General features: G+C 40.9%; 1 protein-coding gene across 2 annotated transcripts in view; it reads right to left on the bottom strand.

Annotated features, from left to right (window-relative positions):
* Window positions 1–4,427: 4,427 nt before the first annotated feature.
* Window positions 4,428–16,244, bottom strand: part of MCTP2 (multiple C2 and transmembrane domain containing 2) — a 284,499-nt gene continuing 272,682 nt past the window's right edge. For both annotated transcript variants that reach the window (XM_055417730.2, XM_088829688.1), the window contains 3 exons: window positions 14,853–14,962; window positions 7,941–8,038; window positions 4,428–5,740 (listed from right to left, as the gene is read on the bottom strand). In XM_055417730.2, the coding sequence (XP_055273705.2) occupies window positions 5,672–5,740; window positions 7,941–8,038; window positions 14,853–14,962 (277 nt within the window). In that variant the 3' untranslated portion in view covers window positions 4,428–5,671. The remainder of the gene's footprint in view (window positions 5,741–7,940; window positions 8,039–14,852; window positions 14,963–16,244) is intronic.

The following is a 16,244-nucleotide window of genomic DNA, read 5'->3' as shown; positions in this document are numbered from 1 at the left end:
ATCTTCCACCTCTCTTTTTTTTTTCAGTGTAAAGCCCTATATATCTTGCATAATTTCACATTTATGTACATAAGGGATTTTGGTCATTTTTCCATTCTTGCATCATCTTGTGTTTGGGGATGACAAGTATATCGGCCTCATAAAATGTGTAGAAAAGTGTAATCTTTTTTGTTATTTTCTAAAACAGTTTGCAGAAGAGTGGTATTTTTGTTTTAAAGTAAGTATTTAGAAGCATATCATAGTTGCTTTTTAAAAAATTATTAAATGGGCTATTACATCTAAAGCACTTAGAAAGTATCTGGCATTTGATAAGTGCTATAAAATGTTAACAATTCTGATGTGCTTGACCATCCATTTTCCCCATGTAAATCATTACATTAAAATGCCAGAACAGAATGGCAGGTTTTATGCAAGGAGACCTATATAAAGAGGTAATGTGCTTTAAGCCATTCTTTAGAAGTCACCCTTGACTTCTATTCAATTATCAATTGACTACTCAATATTTTCAGAGAATATTCTATTTCAATTTTTCAGCCATTCTTTTGCTATAAAAGTTAGATTAATACTACATAAAGAAGAGGTGGGTTTTGACAGAAAATAATTTTAAATAATGAATATAGTCCACTTCAGGGCTTCCCAGTCTCAATGGCAAAGAACCCGCCTGCCAATGCAGGAGACGCAGGTTTGATCATGGGTCAGGAAGATCCCCTGGAGAAGGAAATGGCAACCCACTCCAGTATTCTTGGCTGGGAAATCCCATGGACAGAAGAGCCTGGTGGGCTACCGTCCATGGGGTTGCAAAGGAGTCAGACACAACTTAGCAACTAAGCAACAACATACTCAACTTCATCTCGTGCTCATGAGGAATGTTTCGTAGCTGATGCACACACCGTGTTCGTGACACGTGCAGCTCTTTTCTTATTACGGTCTTCCTGCAGACTTTCAGTCTCTATTCTCCCTCCCTTTCTTGCAGTGAAACTTTCAGAGTTACCTCTGTTCAGTCTCCATATCCAGACATCCACACGTGTCAACCCCTATCTGGTATCTCCTCCTACTACTCCACTGAAATGACTCATTGCCAAGGTCCTCTCAACTGCCATGTCATTTTAAGCTCATTATTCTGTCCTCAACCTACAGGATCTCAGTGGTATTCAGAACTATGGACCACACCTGCTTTCTGGAAACATGCTCTCACCTTATATTCAATGACAGTGTGCTCCCTGCTTACCTATTTAATTCTATTTTACAGTCTTTGCTAACTAATCTATATATAAAGATTATATGTATATATCTGACTATGAGTGTTGAGTTCAATCTCTTGAAGCATGTAACTTCGTTTTCTATGACTGTTGGTCCTTAAGTGTACCTCAAGTACAGTGCATTTCTTCTTTTAGCTCTATATTCATGTACCCAGTCACTTCTTAGACATTCCCATTTGGAGGCTTCTCAAGCATCTCAACTTCAACACTATCTAACACTGGACTCCTGCAGTTCCTTCCCTGGCTGCTCTTATAATTCTTTCTTGGTCAAAGGCAAGACCATCTTCTTAGATCCAGAGACAAGAGGACTGAGCACTATCCTTGATCTACCTACTCTCTCCCTCACCCCTTAGTCAAGAAACTGACATCCTGCTCATTTTAATCTCTTCTCTCCAATTTCACTTATGCATTTTTCTTTTTCTGGTACTGTTATTTGAAAGTCCAGCCTACCATCAGCTTATCCACAGTCCTGCAACTGGCTCTTCTCTGGACGTTCATAATTACTAATGTACCCACTGCAGCCAGAATGCTTTTTTTTTTTCAGGAGTATTCTATTTTTTTTATTTTTATTGGAGGCTAATTATTTTACAATATTATGTTGGTTGGTTTTGCCATACATTGACATGAATCCACCCCGGGTGTACATGAGTTCCCCTCCTGAACCCCCCTCCCACCTCCCTCCTCCCCTTATCCTCCCTCTGGGTCATCCCCGCATACCAGCCCTGAGCATCCTGTAACATGCATCGACCCTGAACTGGCGATTCGTTTCACATATGATAATATACATGTTTCAATGCCATTCTCCCAAAACATCCCACCCTCACCCTCTCCCACAGAGTCCCAAAGACTGTTTTATACATCTGTCTCTTTTGCTGTGTCGTATACAGGGTTATCATTTGCATCTTTCTAAATTCCATATATATTCCATATATACTGTATTGGTGTTTTTCTTTCTGGCTTACTTCACTCTGTATAATAGGCTCTAGTTTCATCCACCTCATTAGAACTGGTTCAAATGCATTCTTTTTAATGGCTGAGTAATACTCCATTGTGCTCTTTTTAAAAGTTGAATCTGAGAATGTAATGCCATGATCCTGCTTAAAAATATCCGTTTAACGTCCAGCTCTACTAAGGGAATGTTCTCTGTTTCATTCAAGTGTATCATCAGTATTCGTTTGTTCAATTATAAAGAATCAAATTTGAGCTTAAGAACCGAGACAGCTTTGATTCATCTACAAATAAACATTTTCCATTGACATGGAGGTAAGGACTTCTCCAAATATAAGACACTGTTTAATTTAAAAGCTTATAATTAACACAGCCAGAGTTTATAAATAATGTCATAATCTAAGCTGTACACTTAATGCAAGAAATTATTTCTTGGGATAGACCACACTAATTTATCCAGCTCAGCCTTCTGAGAATCACACACATGAAAGGGCAGAGAAAGGATAGGTCTCTATAAACTGTTAATCATATATTTTCTAAGTGTCTGTTTGGTGCCAGGTAGGATGGGCTACGCAGTAGAGGAAGGCGGGCGATAAGGTCCCTGGTAATTAGGAGTCATGGCAGAATACAGAAGATGCCAGAAACATGTACGATAAGGGGGTGTGAACAAGAACGGTGGGCTCCAACACAGCAAGCAACTAATAATAAAGCATGTGTGGGCAGGGGACTTTTGAGTGTTTTGAAGGCAGATAGAATTAATCTGGATAGAAACTGGGGAGAAAGTTCAAGGGAAAATAATAGTCTGAATGAAGACTGACCTGGCGTAAAGTAATTGGCACAGTTACCTTGACTTGTGAGAGGTTACAGAGGCCTCAGATTGGGCAGAGGCTTGGGTGGTTGTGATCAGAAATGGACAAGATAACTTGCCAACACTGGATCTACCAGATTGTATAGGTTGGGAGACAGGAAAAAGGCGTGAGGACTGAAAAAAAAAGATGCCAAGGAAGATGCCCTGGAGAAGGAAATGGCAACCCATTCCAGTATTCTTGCCTGGGAAAACCCATGGGCAGAGGAGCCGGGAGGGTTAGGTCCATGGGCTTGAAAAAGAGTCGAATGCAACTTAGACCTCAACAAGGGGCCTCCCAACCTATAAGATGCCTGTACCAGTAAGGGAAATAACAAAGCTAGTAGGAAGTTGTGGAGTTTGGGGTCCTGAACACATGAATAATGCTAAATTCCTGACCTGCTGAGGAAGAGATGCCCGTAAGACATCCAGGCAGGGCAGGGGATGGGCTTGTGAGCTTGAGCTTCTCAATGGGCTTAAGAAGAGAACCAAGAGAGTTTGGTCAGGCTTTCAATATTCCTACTAAATTACGTTTAATTATCACATGATGAAACCATAACCCACAAATCTTATCTACAAAGCATCCCCAAATCTTTCATATGGCGTTTGACTACTTGTATGCATCTTAACATTTCACTTGCAGATAACATTCATTTTTAGCATCCCATGACTACTTAATCAATTAACAATTGTTTTCCATACAAAGTTATTAAAGGTTGATTCTGTCCTTGCTTTTGCATCTCAGCTTCTATTTGTGTCCTAAACTCAATGCTGAAAATTCCAGTCGGACTACAGAAGAAATAAGTCTAACTAATGACGCCTTCCTTTCGGGCGAATTATTTCATTTTGAGATTCTATAGAAAAGAGCAACAATAAAGTATTGGTTCCACTTTTGAATAAATAAGGGGTTATTTTGCTGCTGAAAGTTTTCATTCAAATGACTGATCAGATCTCACGTGTCTGTTTAAAAATGTCTGACTTAGGTCATTACAAAATGACAGACTGTGATAAACTGGATGGTAGTTGGGAGTGAGACAATGAGGCATTGTTTACACAGAAGATTGAGTAACTGGTTTAACAAAAGAGGTTCTTGGGTATCTATTGTATGTACAACTCAGAGATTTACTGGAGCTTTTATAATTTCTGCAAGGTTCTTTTTCAGCCAGCTTCATTAACTTGAAGTAAATCAAATCATGCAGAAATCTGGCTCAGCGAGAAGGCAACCCAGGAAGATAGAATATGAAGAAAAACAGACACAGGATGATAAGGTTTAGAATCTTTGGCATTTTTCATAAACATTTTGTTTGAAGATTATTAAATTACAACCCAGAGAGAGAGAGAGAAAAAAACAACAACAAAAACCCAGTAAAACTCACTACTGAATCAGATCTTTTTACTTCAATTTTTCTTTACAATACATATATTTATAGATATATACATATAAAACTGCACATACAAAGTATGTGTCAACAAAATATAGTCTTTACAACTTAAATATCATTTGAACAGAAAGATATTTGCATTCATTTTATATATGCACAAAAACTGGGATATTTACTTGGAGGAGGTTACAGTGAAATGGTAAAGTGTATACTCAAAAAGACTTTAGGGATTGTACCTTTCTAGGAATGGGGTTCTGAGATATATGTCTTTATTATGTGTAGCTTATTTTGCTTAGGAACAAAAGATCCATGTGGATTGCTACAGCATCTTTTTCTTTCTTAAAAGTGCAGGCAAGTGAAGGGATTATGACATTCAGATAAGCAGCCACATTCATTGGTCCCTTGCTTCTCAGTCTACCTTTCTAAACACTCACAGAATTCACTCATTCACCCCCACCCCTCTTTCTCAAGCTATACTACTGAGATTACATTTGGGAAATGAGCAAAAAGTAACATCAGAAGAAATGGCTATTTGGAGCACCCAAATATTTCCACTAAGTCCTTCATGTTTTGGGCGAATGACCTCTCAGAACATTATAGAGCATCCATTGCCAGCAATGGACCAGGAGGCAGGCTGGCATCCAGCACCAAGCAGCTTACTGAAATTTTACATCTAGGTCTTTAGTTGTTATGGCTAAAGGAGCCCCAAAGAACTGGGACGATCCAGGTAATAATTAAAAAAAAAAACAATTTATAATATACATTATTTGGGTAGATGGTGGCTATCAAGGACTTGTTAACTCAGGGTGGGGAAAAAGCCAATCATCTGAAAGGATGGTAAGGGTGTGAGTTAACGTAACTGAATCTTGATGCGAAACTGTTAGAGATGCGAAAACAAGTTCTAAGTCACGCTCACATCCAAGTGGCCTCCTGGCTGTTCTCAAGGAGGGTGCTGAGACCCCTGGAAGCTTGCTTTAGTCTCCTGTTGGAAGAAGGGATGTTGGTCTTTCACAGTCTCTCGAGTGTTTGCTTTCGCTGGGCTGACTCCAGATGCAAGTCGATGACCCCTGCACACGGATGCGCCCACGGGCACGTGCATCTATGCCATGAAGACGGGGAGGGTGAAGACTGGGCTCCACACCGCACGCGTTTCAGAAGGACACTATGGCTGCCACTGAACACAGGTCTCATCAGTCCAACACGCCATCGGCTGCTGGAGTCCAGAGTCAGTGTGTGTCCTAGAGCGCGCTGCGCTTCTTCCGAACGGGGCTCTGGCTACTGCCCGGCTTCAACTCCGCGTACTGCACCTGTGAAAACAGACAGACGTGACGCTGGTGGTTAGGTAACCCTAGCTCACCACAGTGCGTTAATGGCTCCCCGCGGACACAGCACTGCAAAGGAAGGAAGGTTCAAAGGTAATGAATCATTCTCTAAACACAGGAACATGGAGGGATTAATTGCAGGAAGGATTTGAAGAGTCATGCATCATTTCTTGAAACCAAAATATTAAAAGCAGATTTTTCTAATGAGATGCATGGGTTTCTACCTGCTCTCGGGGCACTGCTAGATTTCAGTTCTGTGTGTGCCCGTGTTCGACCAGGAAAGAGGTTAATAATTGCCCCTTGGGAATGTTTATCTTAGTATATGATACAGCAACTTACTACAAATTATTCATTTAAAAGTATCTAAAATCTTGGGGGAAAAAATCTTTTGCCAATTATATCCATTTCTTTTGCCAGAGAGGGAAAGAATGTTGAAATGGATACCAGCCCCAGACTAATAAAGATTTCTCTTAAAAATGGATTTCATTTACAGTATAATGGCTAAAACATCTGCGACAAACAGGAGCACGTGGGGAGTCCCCAGTGGCAAACTGCCTATTGTGTTATTAGCAAGTGTTCTTGGAGATACACGTAGACCTCACTAGCTTCCTGGGCATTTCCCTCGAATGCTCTTTTGTTGCATCCTCAGTCTTCGTGCCAGCACCAACTGGATGACCTCGCTGAGGGCTGGTCCCCAAACGTTGCACAGACAGTCCTTGGCAGGGGGCTTGCTGGGAATTTCCTTTCTTCAAGGAGGCAGGCACAAATGCACATTGTGACTCAAGTGATGGTACGTTGCAACCGCATCACTTTGGTGTGCAGGCTTGGATAGGCTGACTGTGGAATGGCTTTGTGTAAAGTATTGTATTACAGAGCACCTGTGCTCACTATTTTGAGTATTTGTGCCAAATTCCCCAAGCACATCCTACCCCATCACATAAGCTGAGCTACACTTGGTGGAAAGCAGATATGTGAAAAAGGCATGCTTTCCTTTGAGCTGTTTTGTGACGGTCCCCTAGGGGATGATATGCCTGTCAATCTTCAAGGCACAACAAACAGGGGCCAAGTTACTATTTCACAATCCTGTAATGCAATGTTAACCAGTAAATTCGTATTAATAGAATATATTTTAATAGATAATTATATCATTAAATGAAGTTTAAAGGGATAAAAAAAAGCAACACAGAGTCTATTTTAATCTCTAGAACTTAGAATGAAGGGGAAAGAAACTCTCCGAGGCCTGTCAACCCTACATCTCTGCACTCCACCCAGAGGTGCTGGGAAATGAATTACGGTACAGCGGCCTAAGGATGGAATTGGTGTTTGACTTGGGATTCTCTCACACAGTAACAGTAATTGCGTCTTTGATCGTCCTGATGATATTTCATGCCACTGTCTCCCCAACTACCTATTCTATGATCTCTGTTCTCCATCAGAGAGATCTTTACCTTTGCCTGCCCTCCCCGCCTCCGGGTTTACACCAGCCTGATCAGCGGGGGCCTGAATGAGGCTGCTCTGCAGACTTTCTGGTGCTGTTGCCGTGCTTAATCTCTACACATCCACAGAAACGGGACATTGTGGGACTAAGGGACCATTACCTGTAATGCTTCTGATTAATCTCTAATTATCACATGCCGTCTCTGCCTTTATGTGTACTAGAGTAAGTGGGAGCTCTGTCCTCAGCATCTCTTAAGTCTTCAGAAGGAAGGGGAGAGGGGGGAGGCTCGGGAGATAATCAGGGCAAACAAAGATCAGAAGAATAATCCTCTTGTCCCCTACTTCCTGGAGAATGCCTGCCATCCGGAAGAGGAGGAAAATGGGCAAGCCTCCCCCTGGCTCTGGGTTTCCTGTGTTCCCACGTGTTGAGCCCATCTGACCCTCTTTGGGGAGGCAAACAGTCAGAAAAAGGACAAACCTCCCCGCACTGCAGCCTCGCAGTGTGAGTTCCAGATCATTCTTAAGTAGCTCTTTTTTCAGGATAATTTTCCCTCATCATCTCATGCTTTGGACAAAGGTTTTGCTGGCCACCTCGCTGCCAGCCAGGCCTCTGGAAGGATTTTCTGATTCGTTATCTCAGTGACTCACACAAGCACAGCCCCCTGCTCCTCTGGCTTGGGGGCGGGGAAGGGGGTAGGCCAGACTTTGGGGCTGGGGCCCCAGTAGGTGGTGGCCGTTCATTACGTACCTTTTGAACATCAGATGGTACCCTGGAGAGGAAGTCCAGAAGCTCATTATTGTCGATGGCATAGGGGTTTCGAAGCTTCTTAGTGAATTTGTTTATGCCTGGAAAACAGACATATCAGGAGATCTCTTTGTCTGTTGATCTCTCTCTCTATTTGTCTACCCATCTTTAAAAACTCACCTGACTGGGGGAGGAGAAGCATTCACAAGTAAAAATTAGTGTGAAAATAATCACTGGATCTCAAGTCATGCACCCGTTGCTGTCATATGGAATCATTCAGAAATGTCTTTTCTTGGAGGGAGGGAGGGGGGGATCGTTGGAGAGGGGCTGTGCCTTCTTCAGCTGTGAAAATCCCATTACAGTCCCAGCAGCAGGGCGGCAGAAACACACACTAAAACTGTGGAGCTCATTGGTTTTTTTGGACGATGCTGATTAACAGCCTCCTCGCCTAGGAAAACGAATGTCCCAGATGGGAAAAGGCCTTCATTAGCCCAAACAAGTCTCTGCTTGGGAGCTGAGGGCCAAAGGCAGCAGTGGGAGCTGGAGGGTGGGAGTTGTTTTTTTTGTTGTTGTTAAAAAGAACCCGCAAGAAATCTATCTCCCCCCTTCCAACTCATTTTCACAGGTTTTCCTTCTCTCGCTGCAGAACAGAACTTGACATGTTGGTCGTACTTTGATGCTGCAGAAAACTGTGAAAAGTTATTATTGGAAAATTATCTTACTCTGGTTGCTAGCTTAATTTATGGACCACAGTGCTGGCGTGTGGGTTTGGCTAGGCCATGGAGTCGTGCTGATTCAGGACAATGGTAATTAGAAGGGGATGAGACGTTTAAATCACCAACTCAATGGACACGAGTTTGGATAAACTCCGGGAGTTGGTGATGGACACAGGCGTGCTGCAGTCCATGGGGTCGCAAGAGTCGGACACAACTGAGCGACTGAACTGAGAGGTTTAAGCTGTCCTTGGTGGGGGCACATGCGTGATGCAGGACAAGCTCTGCCCAGAGTTCCCTCTCCAAAGGGAGACACCTCTCCACCAGCTTGGTCTCCTACTCTGCTCCTCAGAGCTCTTTTGGGCAGCAGGGGTGTGCCTATATAGCCAGAGCCCAGAAACTGTGATCTTTTCACCAAGTGTCAACTGCATTTCGTGCTGTGTTTTAGAAGCAGAAAGACAAGGTGGCCTCCTGAAGTCTGGCTACAGAGTGCTTGCTCATCAAGGACCGTAACCAAGTCCTCGACAATCCCCACAATGCTGAGTGCTCACTGTGTGTTCTCCCACTAGTGCCTATGCCAAAGTCAAGATTTACCTATCCAACAGTCCACAACACAGAAAAGGCTTGATGTTTTTCTTCCTTCATTAAATATTGCTTTGTGTTCACCTAAGAACTGGACTTTCTGCATGCCATTATACCTGACACAAGGCCGAAGTCCTGGTGGTTTCTTTAAGAGTGTCAGATTTACATCCACGTGGCAAATGGAAGCCAGACATGTTCCTAAGTCAAGGGTGGCTTGTTGACTGGGCCGGGGAAGACTTCCTGCAAATAACCCCCTTTTCCGCAAGTCAAAGCCTCTCTGTGCCTTCCTTTTTTCTCTGCCCCCACAGCCAGCCCCATGTTTCTAGCTAAAATTTCCCCCAGCGTTCCTTTAAAGCACTCTCCACTGCGCTAGTCTAAAGACATCTAATTGTAGCATGGGCTTCTTGGCAAAAGAAAACAGACAAGGCGAAATGACGAAGGGAGACAAAGACGTATTGAGAGGAGATGTATCTTCTATTGTTAATTATATACAGTGTGAGCATCTGGAGTCCTTACAATGAACAGCCAGGCAGGGATAATACCACTGCTGATCAAAACACTGCATTCTTCGTCACTGAGAAGATTACAAACCTGCAAAGTAGCTCAAATGCACCAATGAGGGCAGAAGGAAGTCCACAAAGCACTCCGACAGTCTCTGTTTGAAAAACTTTGTTAGGCTGAAAATTATAAGGAACTCAGACTGCATGCTACAAAAGCACACCTTATCTTTTTAAGGTGTCACCGGCTCAAATGTCAGTAATTCTACCGTATTATCTGCTGTGTGAAAGCGAGTGTCAACATGGCGGCAGAGATTGCTTGGCCATGTCTGAAGAGCAATGGGGCAAGTAAGAAGGGTGTAGAGACAGGCATAGCTGGGTCCCAGTCTGGTTTCACCATGTATTATTAGCTGCGTGGCACTTAATCTGTGCCTTAGAGCTCTTATATTAAATTTTGAATAATAGAGGGGGTTGAAAGGAGAATCACAAAGCATTCTAAAATCTGGAATTTCACCACAAGGAAGAGGGCTACCATCATTACTGTGTATGTCAATAAGCCAAGAAAATAAAGAAGGTGGTGATGGCAGAGTATTTATACAGACAGCATGTTATCACACACCCAATTTGGAAGTTGTGTCTTTCTCCAGTAGCAGGTACCTTTAGATTTTTTAACCTAAACAATAAAAATACAGCATATATGCTGTGAATTTTTATTCTGTTTTCTTTTAGTCAAAGAAAGAAAGTGGAATTTAAATACCAAGGGATTAACATTTGGGAAAGGCATTATCATTTAATGATCATAGATAGAATAGATCAGTAGATTGGAAAGATCCCTCCAGTTTAAAAGCAACCCCCCCCCAAAAAAAAAAACGGAGAATGAGAGAGGAAGAACAACATGGCTGCTTTGCACATATAGTCAGTAGGGAACAACCACTTGAAACTGAGTTAGATACAACATTGTATGAGTGACTGGCATAACCCTGACTGCAATATATCGGTGGGGGCGGGTGAGGTGGGGCAGAGGGTCCTTGCTTGCTCCTGTGTCTAGCTCGAAATGTCTTACATGTAAGATATATTGTGCTATCAAATGGAGATACAAAGTTAAATAAGTCATAGTTTCTTTTAAGATGCTCAAAATCTGGCTTGGGGTGTTCTTAATCTACTTGAGAAAACCGGAAGTGGCTCAGATCAGAACTGAAAACTATATTTAGAGCATCTATGATGAAGAACAGAATGGAAGGAATATGTGAAACCTTCCAAAAGATACGGAAAACCTACATGGGATCTAATCCTCAAAGCTGCCTTGCCTACTAGAAATACATAAAACAAATAAATTACCGAAATTCAGTACCGAAAATTTACAGTTTCCTAGAGAAAATTCTAGATATCCCTCTAAAACCACTTTTAACTTAATTTTCAAAAATTATACTCCCAAATAAGAGAGGTGGCAGGCTCAAAAAAATGCCATCTATGAGATCATAGGTATTAAACTTGCAGACTTAGCCACTCATAAAATATTTGCGAAGTACTCACCAAAGATCTATTACCTTTGGGTAGCTTCACTAGGAATTACATGGTAAAGAGGACAGAAAGTATCTTGCCCTTTAAAACCTTATAGTGAAGTTTTTGAATCAAGGAATATTCCCCATGGTCATCATGAAATTAGGCTATTTTCATAGGCTTATGTTAAATAATTGTGCTACCTAAGAAATATTTATATAAAAATGTTATTTGGATGTAAAGAATATGGAAATATAGTGGAATATGTATGTAACTCTAGAGGAACATAGAGTTAAATAATTTTGTTCCAAAAGGTTAAAAACACTGAACAAAAATTTTGAAGATTTTTATCTACCAATTTTAGGACTCAATGAAAATGAGTAAGTAACTTAGAATAAGAAATAGTTTTTCTTTTTTGTAGTCCTTCAGCTGTGCATTTATAACATGAATCATATTCAAATAGTAAAAGGTCTTGCCTCGTATTAACTGGGCTGCTCACAATGAATATCAAAATAAATATAAACATGTATGTTATATAATATAGGTACATTCAACATATTTGTTATCACACTATAAAGAAAGAAAGAAAGAAAGTGAAGTCACTCAGTCGTGTTCGACTCTTTGCGACCCCGTGGACTGTAGCCTACCAGGCTTCTCCGTCCATGGGATTCTCCAGGCAAGAATACTGGAGTGGGTTACCATTTCCTTCTCCAGGGGATCTTCCTGACCCAGGGATCAAACCCGGGTCTCCCACATTGGAGGCAGACGCTTTAACCTCTGAGCCACCAGAGAAGCGCTATCCCTCTATACATGGATACAAAACATCCTTATTAAAAACATAATGTAATATCATAATATAGGCTTCCTTGGTGGCTCAGAAGTAAAGAATCTGTCCACCAATCAAGGAGATGCCAGTTTGATCCCTGGGTCAGGAAGATCCCCTGGAGAAGGGAATGGTTACTCACTCCAGTATTCTTGCCTGGCAAATCCCATGGACAGAGGAGCCAGGCAGGCTACAGTCCCTGGGGTTGCAAAAGAGTCAGACATATAACTTACTGACTAAACAACAAAAATCATAATGTATCAGAAAAATACATCATAATGTAATATAATTTAATATCATCATATAATAATTTTCCCCAAAAACATAATTTTTACTGTGTACCTTGGGTAAATTTACCATAATGTGCTTAAATCATTTCTCTATTATTGAACATTTTTGATTATTTTAAATTAATTTACTACTATAAACATTTTGGCAAAGAACATCATTCTTTTTTTTCATTTCCATCCTGAAAAAAATAAAGAAACAGTCTTCTGAGCCTTAATAAGATTAAAGGGAACAATAGAAATTCAAGACATGTAAAGTTTCCTTCTACATGCTAAATTCTCTGCCAAGAATATGATCATGTAAGAGATGTGCAAAGGAAAGCCCTGGGTCTGTGCTAGCTAATAACTAACTTGTCTTGCAAAATAATAAGTCCTAATAGGATGGCAGAATATATTCCATGATAGTACAACAGGTTTTAGATAATGAGAAGAGGCAAGAGGTGATGTGATCGTCAAGGCTTTTGACTACATTATCTATGGTAAACTCATCAATACACCTCTGTCTAGAGTCTAAAACCAATGAATGCGACAATATAGGGCTCAAAGGATTACTTTCAGTCCAGGAGAGCATCATAAACTCGATGCTATTTCATAATTTCATTCATTAGCTGAACAATAAATAGAATAACGTCTCATTAAGTAGATGCAAAAAGTTGACGTTGAAAGCTGTCAAGAACTTGGAGGATAAAACTAGAGGTCAAAGGGATTAGGAGTAAATTAAAAGAGGGATTGGAATCCCGAAATGGACAATCTAAGGAAGAAATACAGTAGAGTCTTCTTTGTCTAGGGTGAGGTGCAGGAAAGCATTCTCTACCAGAATGATGATGAAATAATGAGCAATGGTGTTTACCAAGCTGACCATGCTGTCGTCTTACATCATCTTAAAAATGAGGAAAACACTGGCCAAATGACTGTAATTTTGGATCAAATTCTCATTAGCGGCAGATCATAAAGACTTTCAAGATCTGTGTTTTAAACGTGGAGAGTAAATGGACTGATAAACTAGTACAAAAAAAGCAAGAAAGAATGAGATTATTCAGTCTATACAGATAGCATTCAGTATATAAGTATTCAGGAAAGTGCTTCTTATAAAACACATATTCCTTCTTAATCAATGGGCTCCTAAAGAGCTCCATGTTCTCTTTCCTAAGAGTCAAATATGGGCCAATGTGCTAAAAGTGAAAAACATACCAGAGGAACACAAACGAAGCATGGATATGAGAGCTCTCTCATAGTGAGCATCACCTAGTATTAAAATGGACCCCGGAAGAGGAAGTTAGCAAACCTTTTCCTTTTCTTGGGCTTGTTACAAAGGAGAGAAACTTTATGTGATAGGATTTTCACTTCCTGGAGAAAACAGAGAATGAAGGGATTATGCTCTATTTCTGAAATGTTATGAGTTATTCTATTTTTCCTATGACTTTTCCCATTTCTGCACGTCCAGGTTTGGCCATTCTCATCAGCAGGATTCTGCCTTTGTGGGTGCTCTTTGGAAATGGTCTACAATTAATGGTCTTAGAAATATTTTATAGCTCCCCCTCACCCCAGCATTTGCAGGCTTTCAGCTTTTGCTGAAAAGGAATGCATCTCAACACACATATTTGCTGAGAGGAATGCATCTCAACACACATATTTGTAGCTTCCCCGAACCTCTTCACACCTGCAGATCCCTAGAGATGACTGTGGTTAAGAACTGAGAAGTGGTCACAGGAGTCAAGCCATAGAAAACCAGAAGTGAGAGATTCTTCCAGAAGAGGGGTGACTGCGTAGTTAACTAACTGCAGTGCACTCTCCTTATAGCAACCCAGTGCCCACCCTGCAACAGACACAGATATTCACAAGGCTGCTGGCAATTTTTCCAACTGTTAGCTTGAGTAATAAGTCAAGTCCTGAAATTTATTTCCAGTGTGCCATTTTTGTTTCTACTCTTTAAAAAGCAGCTGAACTCTATTCAGGCTTACCATTTCCCCTGGTAAATAATAGCTTTCCCTATCCTGTCGAGCACTGGTTAGATGGCCACTGTGGGCCCCTCCCTTTCACCTCACTGCTTCTGGTTTTAAGTATTGGGTTAAGTTATTTTTTTTTCCTTCCAGGGGAGATGAAATGTCAGGAGCAGCCTAGTAGTGGCTAGATCTACTTTTATGTAACATACAGGGTAAGATGCAGGTGTTTGCTCACTGTTTGAATAACAGCGTTTCCTGAAAGTTACTGGGCTACAACAGTATATTATTCAGGAGTATTTATGACTCTGAAAGCTCAAAGGGAAATAGCATGCACAATCACATTTTTATGTGACTGCAATTATGTAAGAGGCCTATAAGTATCTATGCTGACCGTTCATGCCACTGGCCTTTTCAGGGAGGTCCTGGAAGTTTTTGATCCCCAAATGCTTTTCTTAATCTCATGTTTAATTCCTAACAAAAGCACATTTAAACTTTATAGCTGCACTTAAAAATGAGTAATTGATTCTTACCTGGAATTGATTGCTAGCAAAAGGACTGTGCCAAACTTACCCCAGATTAAAACGATGTACCGGAGTGGAATGAAATACAACATGATGGTGGCAACTGCCAGGATCAAACAGGCCAGGAACGAAAGGAACGGGACCGTCCAGTTAAACGTGCTGTAGACAAACCACACACATGTCACTTTCTCTGATGCTAAAGAGAAGCGGTAGATTCATTTTGCCATGTGTTTATTTCTTAGTAATACACATGAAAAAAAAGGTCTACTGGAGAAGTTGCTTCTCAAAACTGGGATATAAGTCTGCCAGAATGATTGGACACTGGAAAACAGTTTTGAGGTGAAGGTCACAGACCAATTGCCATTCAGCTCGTTTGGATCTTGGTGACTCTGCCTTCCTGGAACCGACAGTACTTAACAGAAAACTCTGCCTCTCAAAAGTGATTAAACACTGCAATATTGTCATATGGCTCTGTGAACGCAGAGCTTCAAAATGAAAGGTGAGTTAGGTCACTTCAAAGTCAATATTTCTCTCTCAATTAACACATGCTTGCCAGTAAATATTTAGAGACGGGAGGCTATTATTACAGTGCTCTTGTGTTTTTCTAATAACTTATATTTAGAATTTCCAGACTCGTTGACTCCAGAAGGGTAATGATGCCCTGAAGATGGACTGTGGAGCTTCTAGCTATAAACCATTACACTGCCAACCCACCGATAATGCAGGGAATGTTGCTGCATATCATTTTCACGGGGACCCTGACTCCTTTTGTCCTATCTATTGCCTGTTTTGACTTGAGATCTAGAATATGAGATGTGGGACTGAATGTACTGTGGAAATCCTTGCAGAATCCTAGAAAGTAGTCATTAAATGCAGTGCCTGATGAGAGCTCATGAGTGTCTAGAGTATTTTTCCAGGCATCCTCACTTAACATGTCCGTCTATTGACCCTTCGCCTTGCCGAGTACTAGGAATAAAAGAGATGAAAGATTTATTTCTGTTGTCTTTTCTTTGGTGGGGGGCATATCAGGGGATTTGGCAGAGCAGCTTATAATAGTTATTGGGCACTTAGTAGATGCCACTGTCCTAAAATGTATATATATATATATATATATGAAAGAGATTGTAATGTTTAACAATAATTCTTTCAAGTAAGGATTATCTCCCTCTTACAGATGAGCAAATCAAGGCTGAAGTAAGGATTTTGGGATTAACATACACATAATACTATAAATAAAACAAGTAAACAATAAGGACTTACTATATAGCAGATTGCTGGGAGAAATATCAATAACCTCAGATATGCAGACGACACTACCCTTATGGCAGAAAGTGAAGAGGAACTCAAAAGCCTCTTGATGAAAGTGAAAGAGGAGAGTGAAAAGGTTGGCTTGAAGCTCAACATTCAGAAAACAAAGATCATGGCATCTGGTCCCATCACT

Source organism: Moschus berezovskii, chromosome 21, assembly GCF_049115385.1.
Source record: "Moschus berezovskii isolate FMDL1 chromosome 21, NW_MosBer_1.0, whole genome shotgun sequence".
NCBI lineage: Eukaryota > Metazoa > Chordata > Mammalia > Artiodactyla > Moschidae > Moschus > Moschus berezovskii.
The sequence above is the reverse complement of the archived record's forward strand: the minus strand, read 5'-3'. Positions and strand labels throughout refer to the sequence as shown.